The following is a 24,101-nucleotide window of genomic DNA, read 5'->3' as shown; positions in this document are numbered from 1 at the left end:
CTGTATTCCACTAAAACCTCTCTACATCCTCTGGCATTCTCCACCTTGGTACCATCAGCAAATTTGGATATATTACACCTGGACCCATCTGAAAGTCCAAATATACCACATCCTCTGGCTTCCCTTTACTCATAATGCACATTAAAACCTCAAAAATCTCTGACAGATTTGTTAAATATGTATATTTAACAATAATTACTGTATTTACCACGCTACTGTTCTTATTTTCCTATTTTCTCTTGTTACGACTCCAGAGATCCCCAAAACCCAGCAGCAGTAGATATTCACCAAGACAAATGGTGACTTGAACAAATGTTGCTTTTAATTATCTTTAAACATGAATACAGAATCACACTTTAACTTATCACTATTGACTTACTTAATCTAATTTAACCCCCTTCCAATTCTAAGCGCATGTGTATGTAATGTGTGTGTAAGTTCAGAAACATTCTTTGGTTCACAGTGCAATCTCACTTTTCATTCCTCCAAGTTCACTGGTTTCAGGCAATTCTTATACTGTGCACAGTATTTAACATTTATAATGTTCACCAGGCTTTGGTGCTTGAAAGGTAAATGGTTACTGCTCAGGAAAGTTCTTGTCAGTTTTCAGAGAGATGTTTGTTGTTCCAGGACATTCACAACTGATTCCTTCTGATCAGCCACTTCAGTGTCTTGCTGAAGAAACTTGCCCCATCAGGGTTTTTAAGATGATAACCTCTTTCTTTCAGATCACCACAGAGTTCCTTTTTGTTTCACTTATTCCAAGTGAAACATTAGACAGCCAGTCCTCTCCTCTTGCATGAACCATAAGGGCTTTGACCAGGCTGAAATAAGAACCCATCTTCAAAATATGGTTTACCACAAGCTTGCCAGCTTGTCCTGTTCCAGTCCAAGCTGCTGTTGCTGGCTGCAACACTGTTGAACTGATCTGTGTGTGTGTGTCTCTCTCTCTCTCACACACAGAGAAAGCCTGTTTGACTCTCTCTGCTTGCCAAACCACATGACCCTCTTAGAACTGCTCCAGACAATCTGTGGCTCCGACAAGATCTTTCATCTGTTGCCTTTTTGAAAACAACAGTCCATTAGTGAAGTCTCTTGGAGACTCTCCAAAGCTTTTACAAAGGCTGCAAGGCCGATATGTCTATCAGTAATAGAGCTCCAGTATTTCAAATAAGATCTGTTTTAAAGTGTCTGTATGTGACCTACTCGAACAAACCTTTCCCAATTTATCTCCCAAAAACATATTGATATACTCTGTCACACTCTCCAATCGTGAAGTTACATTTGTTAAAAGCATTCCACGGGCAGGTCATTAATTTTTTGGTGCCTGAACCCTTGTAGAAGGGTCATGGCAAGACTTTGACAGCAGAAGTTTAGTGTGACTGTGGCTTCCTGCAAGAAGTGCAAATGAACCACATGCTGGGTGCTGCATAATCCAGCCCATTTTCTTTCATTCCTTTTCTGCAATGTAATTATATACTGTAAGTTTCTGAATGTGAAGCTTTTTGCATTCAGTTAATTTTTCTAACCTTTTATCATTTAGTGAGATTAATGAAAATTGTTGTGTACAGATTCTGAAATTTCATACATGATTATCAAAGCATTATCTTGATGCATGTCTTCTAACAAAATGGTTGTTTTGGTAGGCACTGGCAATCATTGAGTAACCTGGTGGCCTCATTGCTGAACTCCATGCGATCCATTGCTTCTCTGCTGTTGCTGCTCTTCCTGTTTATTATTATCTTTTCACTCCTGGGTATGCAGCTCTTTGGTGGCAAATTTAACTTTGATGAAACTCAAACAAAACGGAGTACTTTTGATAACTTTCCACAAGCTCTTCTCACTGTATTCCAGGTATTTATAATAAATAAATCAATTTTAAGAATTCCTCAGAAACTAAGAAGCTATAATTTTCTGATTTATAACGGTTAACAGTTTTATTACATGCAGCACCCAGAAAATACCTCCTTGGTGCTTCTTTGTGGAATACTATTTAAAATAAAACATTTTCAAATCAGCCAAGTTATAAATAATAATGACAAATTTGCCATTGCATGCAAGAAGAATGAGTAGGTCATTTATGATGCTGCAATATCCTGCATTAACAGTATAAAGTTTCACTTGAGAGGAAATGCAGGTCAACTTTGGCCTGCAGCGACTCACCCCCCAGCCCTTTGATTTGCGTCCTAAATCATTAAGAATTACATTATTATTTTTAGAAAATAAAGTAAGATTCTCTTGTCCAAATCAATATGCAGGTATTGATCAGAAAAAATAAAGCATAAAAATAAAAACTAACACATGAAGTATATTGACAGAGTACAAGGGAGTAATAAGCTGGAGCCGGTAGGGTATATTTGGAAGTTCATTATCACATTTTATTGGACGAGTAAAATAATGATCATTGCTGCCTTTATCTTTGTAAAATGGCCAAATTTAGAAATACATTTGTGTCTGCAGTTGATACTGAGGTGAAAATATACCATTTTTAAAAAATAATGATATCCTCTGTTTTGCAGAGAGACTAGCTAATCCACATACCTATTTTATAAAGGTAGAATTGACTGAACATTTAAGTATTTGTAATGTCATTAACAGGAGTACAAGAAATAGGAGAAGACCATATGACAACTTTATAAATGAAATTAAAAATAAATTCCAATTGCTAGACATCTGAAGTAAAAAATAGAAAATGCTAGAAATACTCAAGTCAGACAGTTGTTAGAAGAGAAACAGATAATGTGTCAGTTCAGGAACCCTTTGTCAGAAACATCAACTCTCTTTTTCTACAGATGCTGCATGACCTGCTGAGTGTTTTCAGCAGTTTCTGTTTTCATCTTTGGGCTATTAGTCTGTAATGTAATTGATTTTTATCTCCTGTTTACAAGACATAATAATGTACTGGTATTTCTTTTTCAATATTTTTATTAACATTGAAATTTCACATCCAAAAATGCAGAGTACATATGTTAAAAGTCAAAAAGATAAATCACACTTAAATCATATCATTTCATCCAAGGTACCTCATATTTTAATCGAATAGATTATATTGTGTTAATATTTTATTATTTTTAAAAAAGGGAAATCTAAACCCACTACCAAGAAATAAGCTATTTGGACAAAAAAAGGACATAAATCTTTATTTTTTGAATACTTCATTAAAAAAATTTAAAATCACAATTACATCAAATTTTAATAAATTCATACATAATTACAATTATATGTGTGGATAATATAACAAAAAAACACTCCCTACCTCCCTTCCCTCCCCACTATTCCCCACCCTCCTTCCCCTATAACTACCCCTAAGAAAGGAGATTATTATATATATATATATATATATATATATATATATATAAAATTCAACCTTTCGGCAATGGATCCAAGAATCGTCACCAGGCTAGATCGAGAGCTTAAATCTTCAAACACATAATTTTCAAATATGGGGTCCATACTTTCTTTAAAAAATATTTGTCTCTTTAGATTTTTTGGACACATTAAATTATTTTTGGAACAAGTATTAACAGTTAATCCTCCATTTGATCCAATGTTTTTTTTTATTAGGAGATAGTAAAATGACTAGTTTACAATTGAGATTGACTATGTATCAAATTGAATTTTTATGTTTAGCTTTAGCTGTTGCTAAGAAATATTTAGCTATTACATGGAAGTCTGATTTGGTTTTGGGGATGCAAAGATGGCATACTGAAATGAAATCTTGTATTCCTCTTGAAAAGATAACATACAATTTTAGAAGGCAATTCTTATCAGAGTGATTAATTACCTCATTAATCAACACTTCTACCTTCATAACAAATCAAAGTTTATATAAGTCATTCAAAAAGGGTCCCCACAGTGATTTAAAAATTGAATTCAAATTGGAAATTGAGCATCTAATCTTCTCTAAATTTAAACATGATGACGTCACGTAGCCATTGAGCATGATTTGTGAGGTGATGTCCCTCCATCTGAGCAACACCACCCACCTAGCCATAAGAGAAATAAAAACTAATATATGCAGCTCAGATGCCATTAAAGTTATATCACTTTCTCCAAGAATAGCAAATAAAGCAGTTAAAGGATTAGGTTTAAAATTAATTTTAAAAAGTGAAAAGAAGGATTAAAATACTTTGTTCCAATATTTCTCAAGACTCTAGCATGTCCAAAACAGATGAATTAATGAAGAATCTCCATTGTTTCATTCATTACAACAAGGAGATACATCCACATAAAAATAAGATAGTTTGACTTTGGACATGTGAGCCCAATGGACTACTTTAAATTGTAGGAGAGAGTAGCAGGCACATAAAGAAGAGGTATTAAGCAATTTGAAAATTACATTCCAAGTTTCTTTAGAAATTAAAAACTGTAGGTCCTGTTCCAAAGCTTTTTAAATTTTCTCTGAGGGAGCCTCTCTTATTCCCAACAACATCATAAATGTTAGATATTGAACCATTATAGAAAGGTTATAAATTAGAAATTACATAAATTAAATTCAATTTCATTTTGATCAGTTAGAATATTTAAGCCTTTAAAAAAATTAAATTTTTGGGGTGGGTTTATTCAATGGATTAAGTTACTATATTTATCCCCTTTTGCCTGTGTTCTTACTAATTTGCAGATTTCTAAACCATTTAGTCTTCAGCAAGGAACCAGTCAAGGATACCCTTTAAGTCCATTGCTTTGACCTGGACTTAGATCCCTTAGCTATTGCTTTTCAAGTATCTAATGATATTACTGGCATTTTAAGGAAGGGCACAGCCCACAAAGTTTCACTTTGTGCTGATGAATTATGCTTTTTATTTCTTATCTTCAGACTTCTTTGCCTTCTAGGCTTTCTTTACTTTCACATTTTAGTCCATTTTCAGGTTATAAGTTAAATCTTCATAAAAGTGAACTTTTTCCTTTGAATAATTTGGCACTGACTAATTTTAAAACCTTCCTTTTAAAATTGTAAGAAATCAATTTACCTATTTTGGTATAACAATTACTAAAATCCATAAAAACATATTCAGAGAAAATTTTCTCATCTTAATCAAACATGTGAAAGGGGCATTATTAAACTGATTGCCCCTTTCTTTATCATTGGTTGCTCGAATCAACGCTATTAGAATGAATATATTACCAAAATATTTTTACCTTTTTCACGCTTTTCCTGTTTTTATTCCAGTCTTTTTTGATTCCCATAATAATATACTTAAGTTAAAGTCTAGTTATGTTTAGTAATAATTGTGTTTTAATTTAATTATAAATAACTTTTTTTTAATCCAATTCAAATAGATTTTAACTGGAGAAGATTGGAATATGGTGATGTATGATGGAATTATGGCTTATGGTGGACCATCCTCCTCAGGGATGATAGTTTGTATATACTTCATCATTCTTTTCATTTGTGGTAACTGTATCCTTACTAACTAGAGTGACAGATAGTGTTAAATATTTTTACTTCCAGTTGTTTTTTTTGCAAGATTTACAAATAAAGCAATTTTTCTTCCCTTTTACCTATACTAATCTTCTAAAGATATTAGTAAACAGGCAATAATTATGAATAGTGTGATACCAGTTCTTATTTTAAGAATTCATTTCATTCAATGTGGTCCAAGTTTCTCACTGTGTCCTATTGTTCGTTTAAATTGGCATTTTGGAAGCCTCGGGATTGCCTATCATCATCAGTACTTTGTATTGTAATAATTTATCCACATGTCATTCAGAACCTGAGAAATGTTATCAGTCGACCTTGACAATGAGGTTAAGAACTGGAATTGCAATTAAAAGTTGTCTAAGAACAAGATCATAAACACTGATGCATGCATCTTAAAGATTTTCTTAAGTGGCTGAGTAACAGGTGTGTAACTACTTCTGCGCCAAAGGAAGCCTAAGGCCTTTGCCCTAAATGTCTTTTCCCAACTATAATTGCTTCCAGTAACTTACCACCTTACTTTGAGGTGTGCACTATTCACTGCACTCTCCTGTGGTGGCTTCTTATTGTACAAATTCTCATTCATCCTAAAAAACTTGGAAGATGAAAAATTAATCCAGTTAAAAAAGCTCACGCTCACTTCTGTGCATCATGGGTGCTTTCTGCCTAGCCATGCAACTGCATTATCGTGCTAACGTTCTGAATCGAAATGCAAGGTAAAAAATTTGCTGCTGCAGATTTTTAACAGACTGCAGGAATGTACACCTATTTTCCATATCTAACAAATTTGCCATTCAAGTTGATTTATTTCATATCTTGGAGAATGAGGGTTAAGAGAGAATTTCTGGATCAATTTATTGTTATCCTTAATCTTGAAGCTTGCCAACAAATCACTTGTTGGGTCACGAAAAGATTAATATTATTCAATACAAATAACAAATTGAAACAATGCATTCCATTTATTAAGATTTTCCTTAAATAATTTTCTCTAGACATTCTGTTGAATGTCTTTTTGGCTATTGCTGTTGATAATTTGGCTGATGCTGAAAGTCTAAACACAGTTCAGAAAGAAACTGAAGAAGAAAAGGAAAGGAAAAGAAATTCCAGGTAATTAATTAGCGTATACTAAACTGAGGTGCCTTCAAGATGTCTATCAAATAATCAGTGAGGCATTTGGGATGAAAACCCCAAATAAGGATATCCAGGAAAATTGATACTGATTGTGGATTTTGATTAATTATTGGATGTTCAATTCAATCAAATCCACCTGGGCAAATCATAGAATTGCAATATATATTTTGGTCTACATCACGTAAACTAAAAACTGACATAATAAAGAGACTTTTTTTTCACATTTTATTTATTAATCAAAAAAGTTATACAATCAAAATACAAGTAAATACATAATATTTAAACCATATAATCCCCAACCCCCTCCTCTAATCTACCCCAAAAGAAAGAAAAAGGAAAAGAAGAGGAGATAACTTTACATAACAGTCATCAACTATTGCCATGGTTTAGTGCAACCCCAACAACTGTGGGGGAAAAAATTACGACAAATTCAAATCCATATATCTCGTATACGGGCTTCAAACATTAATAATAAAGAGACGTATTATTTCTTGCCCAATTAATTAATTTTTAAATAGTTTTAAAATATGTTTAGAAATTAAGAACACTAAACAACAAACGAATCCCAAAGCTTCTCTCTTATCAGAGAAAAAAGAGGAAGAATATCAGGGGAAATCCTTTGGACATAAATATTTTGTTTGGTTTAGTACTGATCTGTGTTTCTGTTCACAAGCATTCAAGAATGGCCAAATATAGACGTACAGAGTTATTGTAAGCATTGTGCAACTTCCCCTCACAACTGGCATTAAAACTCATTTACTTACCTTGAAAAATAACTTGGTTCCATCATGCTGTTGTTTGATCCGAGGGCCCATTGACTTAGAATATTTTTTCCCATGTGTTTCCTAACTTTAAGTCCCACAATTTACATAATGTCAGTTGACACAATTATTTCAACATTGGGCTAAAGTATGTTCACTTACATCGCATTTTAGCAATTGATAATAATCAGAAAACAAATAATTGGAATTTAAATTAAATTTTACTTTTGACAATAATTGATGAAATACTAATTAATAACGTATTTTCTAGAACTGTCAATTCAGAGCAAAGAGAAGATGGAAAATACGAAGTTGATGGAATAGGGGAAAATGACAAGAAAAAACTGACTGGCACTCAGGTAACACTTTTAGTAAAGTTAGAAATTAATAATTCAATAGCAAAGAGAATTTATCGACATGATGGAAATTTTTGGGATCCTCATCTGTTCAATTCTTGGCAGGTTTCAATTGATGAACAAGATGAAGATAAGGATCCTTATCCACCCAGTGATGTGCCAGGTAGGGGGGAAAACACCACCTATTTTAATAAACAAACTTGTTTGTATGAACTTAGCAAAGTACAGATCTTGCAATGGTTGCTGGTGGATAATCAGCATGACTTTATTTTGCTCCCTTCATAGGCACAGGACATTGAGAGAGTTTATAGATGGTAATTAATTTTGAAATGGAGCTGTGTTGTTTTGCAGGCAAAAACTGCGGGCACTTTGCCCACAGTGAAGCCTCACAAACTGCAATAAGGTTATGATGAGTTAGTTACATAGCACAAGTAGTAGATACCTGGAAGCTGGTTGTTTGGGCATTAACTTAGTTTGGAAAAAATCAGGTAAGAATTCCCATGGGCTCGAGATGTTCAGCATATTGAAGATTCAGATTGCTGAATGTTTGGGTGGGAAGAAAATCGAGGAATGATGGGAATGATGGGAAGGTAATGCAAAGGCAAATGATCAGCCTTGACTTAATTAAAGGCAGTGCAGGATTGAAAGGCCACATAGCTTATTCTAATATTTTTGGTAAAATTTATAAAGGCATTGAGATAGGAATTAACGCTATATTTATTTTTCAAATTTTTCACTTTCCTGAAATGGAATTTATTGCCCATTTAGTTTTTCTTGAACCATGAGATTATTAATATCAGAAATAATACAGTTACATCTAACCTGCATTCTGTTGATAGACTTTTTTTTAGATCAACAACAATGGCAATAGATTACTATTTGAATGGCAATAGATTAAGAGATGGGGAAGTGCAGAGAGACCTAGGGGTATTTGTACACCAGTCTCTGAAGGCAAGCATACAGGTTCAGCAGGCGGTTAAAAAGGCAAATGGTATGTTGGCCTTCATATCAAGAGGGTTTGAGTATAGGAACAAGGATACCTTACTGCAGCTGTACAGGGCCTTGGTGAGACCCCACCTGGAGTATTGTGTGCAGTTTTGTCACCTTATCTAAGGAAGGATGTTCTTGCAATGGAGGGAGTGCAGAGGCGATTCACCAGGCTGATACCTGGAATGGCAGGAATGACTTATGAGGAAAGATTGCGCAAATTGGGATTGTACTCGCTGGAGTTTAGAAGATTGAGAGGGGATCTCATAGAGACCTATAAAATTCTGGCAGGACTGGACAGAATGGATGCAGATGGGATGTTTCCAATGATGGGAAAATCCAGAACCCGGGGCCATGGTTTGAGGATAATAGGCAAACATTTAGGACCGAGATGAGGAGGAATTTATTTACCCAGAGGGTGGTGAATCTGTGGAATTCATTGCCACAGAGGGTAGTGGAGGCAGGTTCATTAAATATATTTAAGAAGGAATTAGATCTATTTCTTCAGTATAAGGGTATTAAAGGTTACGGAGAGAAGGCAGGGACGGGGCACTGAACTTTAAGATCAGCCATGATCTCGTTGAATGGCGGAGCAGGCTCGAAGGGTCGAATTACCTACTCCTGCTCCTATCTTCTATGTTTCTATGTATTTAGTTTCTGAAAACTAAAGAAGGTTGAGGCTAACTGCAGTATTCACACTGATAGACTCGTTTGGTCAGAAGCTTGCTCGTGCTAACTATAACACAACCTGGAGGTTGGTGAACCAGTTGTGGGATATATTTTGATACACAGTGCTCATTTTTTCCAAAAGCTGTTGCCTGGCACTTCACTGGCTACATGAATGTGGTTTACTATACCTTTGATGTGAGGGCTGTAGCCACAAATACTAGGCCATGCTCATTTTGAAATGAAAGATGAAATAGTGATTTCCTTTGATTTAAAAATGGACATCTTGCTTGTCCACCGAACAAGTAGTTTGAAAGATTTGAATGATATTTTCTGCCTGTTCAGGAGAATCTTGAGCTGAAAATATCATGTTGAGAGTAACTTTGACAATCTTGGAAAGCTTTGGACAATAAACTGATATCATGACTGATACAAAGTCTGTCTGGTGCAGTCTCATTTAATTATGTGCAGGAAATTGGTTATGCTTTGAACTTGGGGGGCTTTGTAGAAACATTCTCTTTCAATTGCAGTCTGGCTGAGTCAGACCTTTCTGATATCGAAGGAAGTTGTTGCTGCTGTTCTTTCTCCAACTGTTGCTTCCACCCAAGGCAATAAAAGCTAAAGTGACATTTATAGCAATTGTAATTAAAATAAGAAAAATCAAAAACTAATCTCTGAACTCTGAAGACTCTAAGAAATGCTTGAAACTCCTGAAGGTTTGCTGTTGACTATAAGCTGGCTCAGGAAGTTAGATGTATAATTTCCTACTCTCTCAAGCCTTTGTGCCACTTTCAAGTCATGTCATAAATCTGCTGGAATACTCTCTATTATGTTATTAGGATGGCATGGTTAGCATTGGGGTTAGTGCCATACTGTTACAGTGCCAGTGATTTGGGTTCAAATCCAGCACTGTCTGTAGGTTTTCTTTCACCCTCCAAAAACACATGGGGTTGGTAGATTTATTGGGTGTGATTGGGCAGCATAGATTTCAATGGCCAGAATTGGATTTGACCCTGTTGTAAATAAAATTCATATTTTATTTTAAATGTTATACTTTAATTAAAAAAGTGTTACATTTGAATATTCCTTTTTGGATAATAAGAGCGAGAGCATGCTTGCAAATCTCAAAGAAGGATTTTCAAAAAGTACTTTGGTCAAAATGAACTTGATTTGCTGCCATCGGAAAGGATCAGTGTTTGATTATTTTGTTTGATCATTTATTTGAAGATGATGACGAAGATGAAGATGAACCTGAAGTGCCCGTTGGTCCTCGACCTCAGAGATTGGCAGACCTAAATCTAAAGGAGAAAATCATACCCATCCCAGAAGGGAGTGCTTTCTTCCTGTTTAGCAATACTAACCCGTATGTATGGCCTTGCATACTCATACCCAAAATTACAATTGGAATTCAGAAATTAATCAACACTGTGCAATTGCAGCATTAATCAATCTATTAAATGTCAGTAGCATAAGTGGTCATGCTCTTTTGACATAGATTGCTTTAATACAGACATTAATTATATTCCACAGTCATAAATTTAATTTTCTTTGGTTTTAAGTGCAAAGGTAAAAGTCTGCAGATGTTTGAATTCAGAAATTGAAAATGTTCAGCAAATCAGGAAACATCTTTTGAAAAGAGAAAGTGTTTATACCAACCTACTGAAAGTTCATGAACTTAAAATATTAACATTTTCTCCACAGATGCTACCTGACCAGCTGAGTAATTAAATAACTGAGTCCACACTGTCCTATTTCTTTGTGACTTAATCCTTCATGTGTCCATAAACTCTCTTGTGATTCATTTTATTATTAATCTAATAAAATGTCAATCAAATCTTGGAGGAATCCTGAACTCACAGAAGAAATCAATGAAAATACATGTAATCTTACATGTAGACAGCACCTAGTCACAATTGAACCAGGGTCCCTGTGAGGCATGGCATTTTAATTGTAGGCATCCCTGTTAGTGCTACCAGTGTACTCTTCTAGACTATAGCCAAAAATTTAGCTGCAGGAGGAACTCAGTGAGTCAGGCAGCATCTGTGGAATCAAATGGATGGTCATTGTTTTGTATGGAGTCCCTCCAACAGGACTAAGATGTAAAGAAGAAATGGCTATTATAAATCATTGAGAACCTCGGCAAATGGTGAGTGTCAAGAGATGTGCTTTGTTTCAGGTGAGTTTAAATAAAAGTGGAGCGAGAAGCTCAGCAATTGGTTGGAGTCTGTGAAACAGATAAGAGCCCACAGCAAATAAAAAGAAAGAAAGCTCAAGTGGAGTGGCTATTGTTGGAGTGGCCATTGTGTGAGGGGTCCAGTGAAGGAGCGATGAATTTGAGACTTCGCAGAACAAAGGGTGGTGGTGGTGCAGAAGATTTTTCTAACTTTTTTCTCTATTTCATAGACTGAAATAGCAGCCAGGGCAGGGACATGTTCCTCTTGTAGAATGTGAATAGTTAGGAAAGCCAACAGTATCCCTTTCAATTTCATCTGTGAAAAGTCCATTCAACTGCCGATTCTTGCAAACTGTGAGGGAATTGGAGCTAGGGTTGGATGAACTCTGGATGGGGGTGGGGAGGGGGATAGACAGGAGTTACTGGGATGCATTTGCACATAGGAGACAGGAGAAAGGTAGCTGGATGACATTTTGGGAAGGGAAGGGGAACAGGAAGGCTGTGCAGGGTTTTCCTGTGGACATTCCCCTCAATAACATATGTACTGTTTTGGATACTATTAAGGGGGATGACCTACTAGGGACAAGACACAGTGGTCAGGTCTATAGCTAAGAAAGAGAAGTAGGAGAAGAGGTGAGCTGTGATAGGGAATTAATTGGTGAGGGGAACAGATGAGATATTCTGTGGAAGAGATCAAGAATCCCAGATGATATGTTACCTCCCAAGTGCCAGGGTCTGGGATACGTCAGATTGAGCTCATGGCATTCTCAAGAGGAAGAGTGAGCAGTCAGATGTTGTGGTCCATGGAGGGACCAATGACATGGGTGGGAAAAGTGATGAGGCCCTGAAATTCACACCTTGAATTTGAAGGACAGGATCTCCAGGGTGTGATCTCAGGGTTGCTACCTGTGCCATGTGGAAGTGAGGTTAGAAACAGGAGGATAATGCAGCTACACACAAGGCTAAAGACATGGTGCAGGAGGTAGGGCCTCAGATTTCTGGATCATTGGGCTCTCATCCAGGGAAGGTGGAACCTGTACCAGTGAGGTGATTTGCATCTGGGCAAGAGTGGAACTAATATCCTTGCAGAAAGGTTTGCTCATGCTGCCCTGGAGGGTTTAAATTAGATTTGTAGATGGATGGAAACCAGATAGTGAAGTGTAGGAAGAAAAAGGAGATTTTAAAAGTGCATATAGAGTCAGAAATCAAAGGGTTTGTACATATTGGAAATGATGTCCTCAGGTGCATCTATTTCAATGTAAGAAATAGGAAAGGCAGACAATCTTGGATTAACAAGTGGAATTATGGCACTATGGCCATTAGGGACTTAAAGTGAATAAAGGTGGCTAAATCCCCAGGGCCTGACAAGATATTCCCTCAGACCTTGATGGATGCTAGGGCAGGAATTACAGGGGCCCTGGCAGATGTATTAAAAATGACCTTCGCCACTGGTGAGGTGCTAGAGGATTAGGGTAACTCTTATCATCTCGTTATTTAAAAATGGCTCCAAAAATAACCCAGGAATTTGTGGAGGATCGGTGTCAATCCTCCATCCAGGTTATGGGGTGAGATCTTGATTGATAAATTACTCTCCTTGAGAAATCAAGGGCTCAGACTCCTCTTCTTCCAAATCTTTTATTTTGTACCCAGGCCTGAGGGAGGTCTGTCACCTCCATAGAGGATCAAGAATAAACACATGTAAGTGTTTGCATACCCTGCTACAATCTAACTTAACCATTTATAAAGTAGTCTTCTTTCAAGTGACAGGTATAATCTTATCAGCATCAAGCTGTACGCTATTCATTCACAGATTATGTCATCATTCCGCGGACCAGTCGTGTAAACGGGTCCCCCCTTCTCTCCGACATTTTTCTCGTGGGTCACATGGTCACGGAAAGCCCACGCTAGTGCAAATTTACAAGCTTGGCTGGGGTTTCTTAGCAACACGTGTCATTATCCCATTGCTCAAATGACATCAATCTTCAAACCTTTCCTTCCACAAACTTATAGGTCGGTAAGCCTGACATCAATATTAGATAAGTTAATGGAAAGTGTTCTATGAGTTTGGATATACTTTTCGTTTCTGATTAACAAAATTACTTGGGACTGGACCTAGCTCAGTTCAGCCGATTTTTCCGATATTCAGAATTTTTCTCCAAAGCAGCCCAGTAGGATCAGGAGAATACTTTTATTGGGTGTCACTGATCCCCGACACCTCCCCACCGCTGTCACCAATCCTGCCCAGGAGCCCAAAGGCTCACCTCACCTGTAAATGGTAGGAGATTGCACGGAGATTGTCCTCCAGCAGAATTTCATCAATGTTGCTGTAAGGGTATTTGACAGAGGGAGCAGTTTAGGCGAGTGGGGAAAGAGTTCAGCACAGGCAGGTGAGTGGGAAGAGAGTGGCAGCACGGCTTGGGTGGGCAAGCAAGGAAAGAGCACGGCTTGGGCGGAAGCAGGGAGAGAGTGCGGCTTGGGTGAATGAGTGGAAAGAGAGCAGTAGCCCGACTCGGTTGGGCGAGCAGGGAGAGAACACGGCTCAGGCAGGCGAGTGAGGAGAATGCTCAGGATTCAGTTCAAATTCTGAGAATGCCACAATGAAATTTATCACAGTTACAGGCAAAAATATGACAATTTATAAATAAATAGTCAGTGCTATGCTCTCCTTCAATGTGTGTAAATCTTTGTAAAACTGATTCCCTGAACCCTCACTTGAGCATGGTGGCTAATTTTTTTTTCAACTTTTTTTTCAAATTGTGACATCATGTCTCACCCCAAAAGACTTTTGGATATTTGGAATTTCGGTTGATTGGTTTTCAGTTAATCAGAAACATACTGACACACAGTAAACAACTCAAGAGGCCAAGACTGAGTTGCTGATCTACAGGCTTTTATTCACAATGAACAAAAACCTAATCCTGTGCCGTGACTTGGGCTTTCTGGGGAAGGGTCAGGATGATGGAAGCTTTACATAAGGTCAAAAGAGGGAGGGGCCACACGTACAGTCAAAGGACAGGGCGGAGCCAGGGAATCAGGAATACAATACAGTTCAGCAGTTCACCACATGTACTGTACAAGCATTCGGATGGTCCACGTGGGTTTGTGTCTGGTAGATAGTGTTTACGAATAGCATAGTGGTTAGCGCATATATTCTCAAGGTGAGACACTCACTCACCCTTGGTTTGAAGAAATAAACTTGTTATGTTGGTGTGAAAGATGTGACTTGGCAACACAGTCAGGACAACACAATTGTGGTAACTTTCCAAGTAAAATCACTGTTCTTTTTATTTTCATAATGTGTTTTTGCTCTTCCAATGTTTCTCTTATTTTAACTGTTGCTATCCTTGGTTAACATTTTAATTATATTTTTTCTGACTGGTCTTATTGTCCTCCATTCCAAATTATCTCATTGGTGACAAGGATTTCAAATGATCTCATCATGTCTCCGTCAGTACCCCTTTACTTTTATAGTGATACTGTATGTATCTTTGTGCACTAGTGTACTAATGCAGGGGTGAGGGGGGGGGGGGGGTTCTACACAAGTCACCAGCCTGAGGGCGCTGCCAAAATTGAAAAAAAAAATAGGGACCCCAGAAAGTAAAGTACGAGGATAACGCAGTTTTGATGCACTCTCTGCAAGAAAAATTGTCAGAAATCGCGCTAGCGTTTTTTTTTCTTATTTTTTAGGGTCAATTTCTTCCTTTGATTTGATCATTACATTTTTCAATTCTAGAACATAATAAAATATCGATTAATCAGTTTCAGGGAGCTTGCACCGTTGTATTAATATGTTTCAGGGAGCTCGCGCTGTTGTATATTCAAAATGAGCAGACCAAGCAAGCAAAAGGTTTGTCAATATTCAGTTCTTGAAGTCTGGGATTACACCTGCTGTACACAATGAATGTGCACCTTTTTGCCTATTATGCTAACAGACTTTGACAAATGAATCAATGAAACCAGGACATCTTGAAGCTCATTTCAGGGTAAAACATCCTAACCACATCAATTTGAAATTGGAATATTTTAAATCACTGAAAGATCAGTAGAAATTTCCTGGCACCCCTTACAATCAGAAGTAGAGAAGCAAAAGGGGGTCCCCTCAGAGTCGCTGAATGTCCATGGATTCACATCCAGCAATCCTGTAGCCTCTGCCGATGTGATTCAAATCATCGGCATCCTGAACTCCAGATCCAAACTTCCGACGTGAACAGGAAGGCTTCAGCATCTGAAGTCCGTTGGGACCCCTCCTGCCATCAGCACCCTCTCACATCCCGGTTCCAATACCTGTTACGCTTTGAGCCAGTCTCTAGCCATCCACAGCCTGGTGTGAATCCTTTGACTGCAATTCGCCTGCAGCCTGTGTGGGTTCCTTGCATCAAGTCACCAACAGCGCACCACCTGTGTGTTGTTCAACCACAGAGTCCCTCAGTGGACCACCGCTGTGGTTACCATACCATTGGGTCATATCCTTTGCTTCTTTTCAAATGAGGGCTTTTCCATTCTCACCCCCCCCCCCCACTTTTTCTGATGCCCTGAGTTAGTCCTCTACTTCCCCAGAGTCTGCAATCCTTCGAGACCACTCCCAGCACAGGTGCTGCATCTTAGATCCAGATCCGAGGTCCAACATGTTATTCAGTACTTACCTTTTCACCAGTTTCCCAGCCAGGAATAACTTTACCTGTTTTCTGAGCAGATTTTATTTTAAATGGATGTTGCTATCACAGTTGACGAAAGAGTTTTGTGCTAGTGCATTGATTCACTTTTTTAATACTGCTATGACTTTAACATTAGAAAGAAAATTAAAGTTAACTAGTACAGGCATACGCTCTATAACAGTTTTGAATAGTGTAGGTTTTGATATAAAGCGTCCTGAGAGGATGATCGCCATCCTGAGAGGTCCTGTCCCGAGCGGACCCACGTTGAGCGGTTCCTGGCCAGTCACCATCCCAGGCAGTTACCGTCTCGGCAGTCACTGTCCCAAGTGGTCACCGCAATATCTTGAAACTTCAGGCAAGTGTCATTTCAAACAATACTGAAGGCAGGTGTCTGACGATCACCTCGCCCTGTGACTCCATATTCCTGAGACCGCCTTCTCACCTGACGGATCACTCATGATGAGTGTTGCAGGCTGAGTTTGCCGGAGACGGGTAGGGGGAGCTGGAACTAAAGAATTGCAAACAACATGAGACAAATATTTTCTTCAATAAACAATGTTCACTTAGTGCCAATAAAAATCTTTTTCATTATTCAGTTTTATATATCCTTTTTAAATATTTTATGCACATGTTTGCATGAGAATGCTTGGTAAAAGAATAAATAATTATCGGATTGGAACATATTACATTAAAGAATTGTACATTCTAATAATGCTTTGAAGAGTGCGGTTTTTCATAACACTGAACTTGTTTGGAACGTATTAACCATGTTACACAAGATATGTCTGTTTTTTAAAGTCAAATTCAGCTATCTTATGCATTTCCCCTCACTACTCTGAAATGCACAGGCTAAGTGGTCTCTTTGTAGATTATAGTGTTAGTCATAAAAGTAGAAGACAGCTAAAATGAAAACAGAAAGTTTGGAGATACTTAGCAATATTTTGGAAAAGATACAAGATTAGTCGGTTGAAATATATGGACCTCTGGATTAGTTACGTTTCTTTTGAAATAAAATGAGAGCAAATTAATCAAAAAATATTTCAAATTTCCAACATCTGCAGTTTTTAAGTTTCCAGTGTGACAGAGTATATAGATTTTTTTTGGGAGATAAATTGGGGCAGGTTTGTTAGAGTAGATCACATACAAACACTTTAAAACAGATCTTATTTAAAATACTGGAGCTCTGCCCCATGCGAGACATATCGGCTCCACAGCTTTTGCAAGAGCATTGAAGAATGCTCAAGAGGCTTCACTGATGGATTGTTGTTTACAAAAGGAAACAGATAAAAGATCTTGTTGAGCCACAGATTGTCTGGAAGAGAACACTGTTCTAAGAGGGTCATGTGGTTTTGCAAACAGAGAGAGTCAAACAGGCTTTCTCTCAGAGAGAGAGAGACAAACAGACAGTCAGACAGAAATCAGTTCTGCAGTGTTACAGTCAGCAGCTGGGACTGGAACAGGACAAACTGACAAGCTTGAGGAAAACCCCATTTGGAAGACGGCCTGGTCAAAGCCCTTGTGGTTAATGCAAGAGGAGAGGACTGGCTGTCTAACATTTCACTTGGAATAAGAGAACAAAAAGGCACTCTGTGGTGACCTGAAAGAAAGAGATTATCACCTGGATAACCCTGAAGGGGCAAGTTTCGTTAGCAATACACTGAAGTGGCTGATGGAAGTACATCAGTTGTGGATGTCCTGGAACAACATATCTCTCTCTCAAAACTGGCAAAATCCTTCCTGAGCAGTAACCATTTACCTTTCAAGCACAAAAGCCTGGTGAACTTTATAAATGTTAAATTCTGTGCACAGTATAAGAATTGCCTGCAACCAGTGAACTTGGAGGAATGAAAAGTGAGATTGGACTATGAACCAAAGAACTTTTCTGAACTTACACACACATTACATACATGTGTATTTAAAATTAGAAGGCCGTTAAGTTAGGTTAGTTTAATTAAGTTAAAGTGTGATTCTGTTTTCATGTTTAAAGATAATTAAAAGCAACTTTTGTTTAAGTAACCATTTGTCTTGATGAATATCTATTGCTGCTGGGTTTTGGGGTCCTATGGGCTCGTAATACTAGTCACCATTAAAACTAAAGCAGTTGCAAGATAAAAACTTAATTTATCATGATTCTATTGCACCACTCAGCAGTTTAAGATTTCTCTATGTTGTCCTTGAATAAGCCTTATGGACCCCAATAGCAAATCAATGTTTCTTTTAAGATAATTTTCTCTATCAGTTTTTTTTTGTTGCATTTGCAGACCTAATGCTGGTTGCCATGAAACGAAGACAACAATGTTAAAATTCCTCCTGATAACATTTGAGATTATTAATCTTTTTCAGTTACTGAGATAAATTATTTACAGTCAAGGATGTTTAATGTATTCGTTCAAAAAGAATTTAGGGAATTGTAATGGCACATAAATAATTTTATTTATCTTCAAATAATTATGAAGCACAAAGTAACAGATAATTCTTTGTATGTTAGGATCAGAGTCTTCTGTCACAGACTTATAAATCACAACATCTTTACAAATCTGATCCTCGTGTTCATTATGCTCAGCAGCATTTCCTTGGCAGCAGAAGATCCCATACGCAATCATTCATTTCGTAACAATGTAAGTAGGTAACATCAGCTGATGTTTTACTTTCAATTACTATAACTGTTGTATGTAGTTCCAACAAACATTGAATTTCTTGTGCAGATTTGTGTGAACAGCTGATTTTATTCAACCAATTCTACAATTCTGATCATAATACTGTATACAGTATATTTAAGCCCAAAAAGGATTGTTTCCCTATCTTGATGGTATAGACTTTACGTTTTCAATAACCATTATTCAGCACCATAGATGCTTTCAACGGCACAGGGAAAATTTGCTCAATGAAAACAAAGTGCACTCAAGTAGCAGAATGAATGTGAAACAGTAAATTCTAGTTAAAATAATAGACTTTCATTTATGTTCTTGCTAATGGATGAAAATTGTTCATTTGCATTTCTTGTTTAATTATTCATTTTCCAGGTCGTGGATGTCATAGCTAAGCCCAGCATTTATTCCTCATTCCTAACTGTCCCTGAGTCATTGGAGGGGAGCTATGTTTTTGAAATACTGCCATCCTTTTGATGGAAGTGTTCCAATAATACTGTTGTGTAGGGAGTACCAGAATTTAGGCCTACCGACAAATAATCAACAGTGATAAATTTCCAAGACAGCATGGTGTTTAACTTCGAATGGGACCGGAAAGTTCCTGTGCATCTGCCGCTCCTGATCTTTATCATGATGTCAGAGATATTAAATTGAGTTGGTGGTGTGAGACTTGCAGAGGTAAATAATTGTCATGCCCCTCATTGACCGTGCACATTGCTGCCACATTGTGCAATTGTTAGAGGGAATAAATGTTCAGGTTTTTGGATGGGATATCCACACCTTATTTCCGCCTCACAGTGGAAGACATGGGTAACATGCAAGAGTGATGTTAAAGATGCAGTGGCAGTGAGGATCTCAATATAAAATTGCTATCACCAGTTAGGTGCTGTCTTCAAACTAGTTGATGTAAAGGTAGATTTGTCCCCTGGTCCTGATGGAATACATCCCAGAAAACTGAAAGAAAATGTTGGAAATTATAGTTGATGTGTTTGTGTCGATTTACCAAAACTTTCTGGACACTGGGCAAGTACCAGCAGATTGGAACATGCCACTGTTCAAAATAGGATGCAGACAAATGGCAGGAAACTATAGAACAATTAGCTCAATGTCTGTAGTCAGAAAAATGCTTGAAGCTATCATTAAAAGAAAGAAAAAGCAAGAGATCTTGATAGAAATTGTTTCATCAGACAGACGCTCCATGGATTCAGATCAAATTTAATAAATATTGGAGATTTTTGAGAATATAAGGAATGCAGTGTATAAAGGTTGATACTTAGATTTTTAGAAGGCGTTCTATAAAGTGCCACTTAAAAAAATTTTAAGATTATTTTATTGTCATGTAATAAAACAGAAAATATGATATTACACAGTATTTCCTATGGTCTGCCATAAGACAGACAAAGATTCGCTATCAGCAGAAATTGCCCAGCACCCGTGACACAGTCAGAGAAAGAGAAGCAAAATAGATTTCCCTCAGAGTCATTGAATGTCCATGGATTCACCTCCAGTGCTTCGACAGTCTCCACAGCCACATAACCTTCAGTCCAAACTATCAGCAACACGAGCTTCAGATGAAGATCTCTGACATGATCAGGAAGCCTCCAGCACCCTCGGCACCCCCTTGTGATCGAGTTCCAATATCTGGTACCCCTTCATCTAGTCTCGAGCCAGCTTCCAGCAGTCCACAGCCTGATGTGAGTTATTTGACCGCAGTGGTCTGCAAGCTGCATGGGTTCCTCACCTTAAGTAATCAGCAACACGCCACCTGTGTGTACGTCATCCTCCGAGCCCCTCGCTGGTCCGCCGCTATGGTCAACGTCCTGTGGGTCATCTCTTCTGCTTCTCCTTCTCAAATGGGATGTAGTCTCCCTGTTTATTGGTGCCATACACCAGTCCTTCCTGGAGTCTGCAGCCCCTCGTTGCCACTGCCATACATCAGTGTTGCCAACTTTGGCCCAGACCCTGTGGTTGTAGGGTTTTAAAATAAACTGCCACCACCAGCTACCTTAACAGGCCATTTAAAACCTGCACAGAGCTGAAGGCAGGACTCTGCAGTTGGACCCTGTGGGGGCGGTCTTTCTCTGTTCACTGCAGGTCCACACCATTGGCAGCACTGCCGTTGCGGCAGTGCCACCATTTTTTTTCTTTTGCATAAGGTGACGATGCATGGAATTGGGATAATGTATTAGCATGGGTAAATGAAAGGTTAACCAATAAAATCAGAATCAGAATTTATTGTCATGAACAAGTCATGAAATTTGGTGTTTCGCAGCAGCATCGTGCAAACATTTATATTATAACCATCTTACAACATTACTATAAATAAAAAAAATATATTAGTAGTCCCCTAAAAGTAAGGCAGGGTCTTTGGTTTATTGATTATTCAGGAATGTAATGACACCAATGAAGAAGCTGTCCTTGTGCCATTAAGTGCTTGTCTTTAGGCTCCTGTACCTTTTTCCCCAATGGTAGCAGAGTGAAGAGGGCATGGACTGGGTGGTGGGAGTCTTGGAGGACAGAGGCTGCTTTTTTAAGACTCCACCTCATGTCAATGACCTCAACAGAGTGAAACCTGGTGCCTGTGATGTCGCAGGCCAAGTTAACAACAGCCGAGTTTATTCGTCCTGAGAATTGGCACCTCCGTACCAGGCCGTGATGCAACCAGCCAGAATGCTCACCACGGTCCACCTGTACAAGTTTATGAGTGTTTTCGGTGACATCCCGACACCTCACAATGTATAGCCGTTGGCGAGCCTTCTTTGTGATTAGATCAACTTGGAGACTCCAGGACGGATCCTCGAGATGTTGACACCCGGGAATTTGAAGTTCTTGACCCTCTCTAATGCTGAGCCCTCGATGAGGACTGGGTTGTGTACCTCTGACTTCTTTCTGAAGTCAGCGATCATTTTCTTGGTTTTTGCTAACATTGAGCACAAGGTTGTTGTCGTTACACCATTCAACGAGCTGATCAATCTCCTTCTCAGTGCTGTTTGTGATTCTGCCGACAACTGTGGTGTCATCGGCAAACAGTGTGGAACTGTGCCTGGCCACACAGCCATGAGTGTATAATGAGTAGAGCAGTGGGCTAAGCCCGCTTCCTTGTTAATAATCAGTGAGGATGAGACGTTGTTTCTAATTCGCACTGAGGGAGTAATGTTATTGAAGGCCAAGCTGTAGTCTATGAAGAGCACCGTATGTATGAATTGCTGTTTTCAAGGTGATCCAGAGCTGAGTGGAGAGCCAGCGAGATTGGTTCTGCTGTGGAACAATTGTGAGAATAGGCGAACTGCAGTGGCTCCAGATCTTTACTTAGGTACGTATTCATTCTGGCCATGACCAGCCTCTAAAAGCATTTCATCACATTGGAGGTCAGTGCTACTGCTGGCCATCGTTGAGGCAACTCACACTCCTCTTCTTGGGTCCTGGGATGATTGATGCCCTTTTGAAGCAGGTGGGAATCTCTGCAGCAATGAGAGGTTGAAAATGTCTGTGAACCCTCTGGCTAGTTGGTTGGCACAGATTTTCAGTTCCTTCCCAGGTACGCCGTCAGACCCTGATGCCTTATGAGGGTTCACCCTCTTGAATGATGTTCTGACGTGGCCCTCAGAGACAGATATCACAGGGTCCTCAGCCTTTTCAGGAATTCTAGTAGGCACTGGTTATACTTCTCAAAGCAAGCAGAGAAGGTGTTCATCAGATAATGAAGCATCACAGCCATCTATAGAGCTCGCCTGCACTTTGTATGCTGTAATGGCCTGCACCCCCCTGCCATAGCTGGTGTGTCTCTGTCTCTGCCTCTGGCATCCTCCGAATTGCCACTTTGTTTCAGAGATAGTCTTCTGCATGTCATGCCTGGACTTCTTATAAAGATCCCGATCCCTGGCCTTAAACGGCCTTGTTCTTGCCCTCAGCTGGTTGCAAATTCTTTGATTCATTCAGGGCTTCAGGTTGGGGAACACCTGGTATGTGTGCGTCGGTACACACTCATCCACGCAGGTCATAATGAAGTCAGTGACATCTGTTGTGTATTCATTCGTCTATGGATGAGTTATTGAATATGTTCCAGTTCACTGATTCAAAGCAGTCCTGCAGATGCTTCTCTGACTCCCTTGACTATACTTTTGCTGTAGTCCTCAGTTTCTGTTTGTATGCTGGGAGTAGAAGTACAGCCAGATGATCAGACTTGCTGAAGTGCAGTCAGGGTATGGCTCGGTATGCGTTCTTTATGATGGTGCAGCAGTGGTTGAGTGTGTTGGTTCCCCTGGTCTCATGTGATGTGTTGGTGGTAGTTTGTCAGACTTCTTCAGGTTACAATGATCTGGAAAGCATCAGGATGAGCTGTCTCATGGTTGTTAATCACAGTGCTCAGTCCCTCCAGTGGCAGCCTGACATTACCCTGGGACAGAATGTCCTCTGCGACTAGAATGATGGCAGTGAACTCACTCAGCAGGTAGAATGGCGGCACTTGATTGCTAGATGTTCCAGGTCAGGGGGAACAGGACTGGGATATGTCTATGCACCACAGTGAATTGATGATTAAACAAATGCTGCTGCCTTTGGTTTTTACAAATGCCGTTGTTCGGTTAGCGTGATGGAGGGTGTTGCCCTTGGGCTGCCATGCTATATCTGGTATATCCACATTTAGCCATGTTTCTGTCAAGCACATCACACAGTATTTCCTGATGACTGTGATGTTGAAGTCTGGCTTGGAGTTGATCAAGTTTGTTCTCCAAGGATTGTATGTTAGAAGGCAGAGAGTTGGGATAAATGGGTGTTTGGTTGCCAATCAGTGGTGAGGGGAGTGCTTGTCTCACACCTATTCAAAATATATGTAAATGATTTGAAGGAGGGGACAAAATTAGTCTGTCTAAATTTAGTGATTTCACTTAATTAAGTGGAAAAATAAATTGTGTAGAAGGCATAGAATCTGCAGAGAGAAATAGATAAGGTAAGGATCTGGTGGATGGAGTGCAACATTGCTCAATGTGTGGTCTTCTATTTTTGGAATGAAAAATAGTTGATTGAATTACTATTTAAATGGTGAATGACTTCAGCATGTTGTGCAAAGAGACTTGAGGGTGCTTGTGTTTGTGAATAAATCACAACAGGTTGGTTTGCAGTGGGTTATTAAGAAGGCAAATGGGATGTTGGCCTTCATTGCTAGTTTGAGTTTAAAAGCAAGGAGATCCTGCTGCAACTGTACAGAATACTGGAGTATTGTGTACATTTCTGGTCTCCTTGCTCGAGAAAGAATTTACTGGCCTTTGAGGCAGTGCAGAGGAAGTTCACCAGGTTGATTTCAGAG

At 38.7% G+C, this 24,101-nt stretch overlaps 1 protein-coding gene across 14 annotated transcripts in view; it reads left to right on the top strand.

Moving 5' to 3' along the window:
• LOC138764176 (voltage-dependent L-type calcium channel subunit alpha-1D-like) overlaps positions 1-24,101 on the top strand; it is a 427,400-nt gene that overhangs the window by 213,250 nt on the left and 190,049 nt on the right. For all 14 annotated transcript variants that reach the window (XM_069939715.1, XM_069939725.1, XM_069939713.1 and 11 more), the window contains 7 exons: positions 1,647-1,854; positions 5,281-5,401; positions 6,412-6,526; positions 7,583-7,670; positions 7,773-7,830; positions 10,548-10,683; positions 18,637-18,766. In XM_069939715.1, the coding sequence (XP_069795816.1) occupies positions 1,647-1,854; positions 5,281-5,401; positions 6,412-6,526; positions 7,583-7,670; positions 7,773-7,830; positions 10,548-10,683; positions 18,637-18,766 (856 nt within the window). The remainder of the gene's footprint in view (positions 1-1,646; positions 1,855-5,280; positions 5,402-6,411; positions 6,527-7,582; positions 7,671-7,772; positions 7,831-10,547; positions 10,684-18,636; positions 18,767-24,101) is intronic.

Source organism: Narcine bancroftii, chromosome 5, assembly GCF_036971445.1.
Source record: "Narcine bancroftii isolate sNarBan1 chromosome 5, sNarBan1.hap1, whole genome shotgun sequence".
Classification (NCBI taxonomy): domain Eukaryota; kingdom Metazoa; phylum Chordata; class Chondrichthyes; order Torpediniformes; family Narcinidae; genus Narcine; species Narcine bancroftii.
The sequence above is the reverse complement of the archived record's forward strand: the minus strand, read 5'-3'. Positions and strand labels throughout refer to the sequence as shown.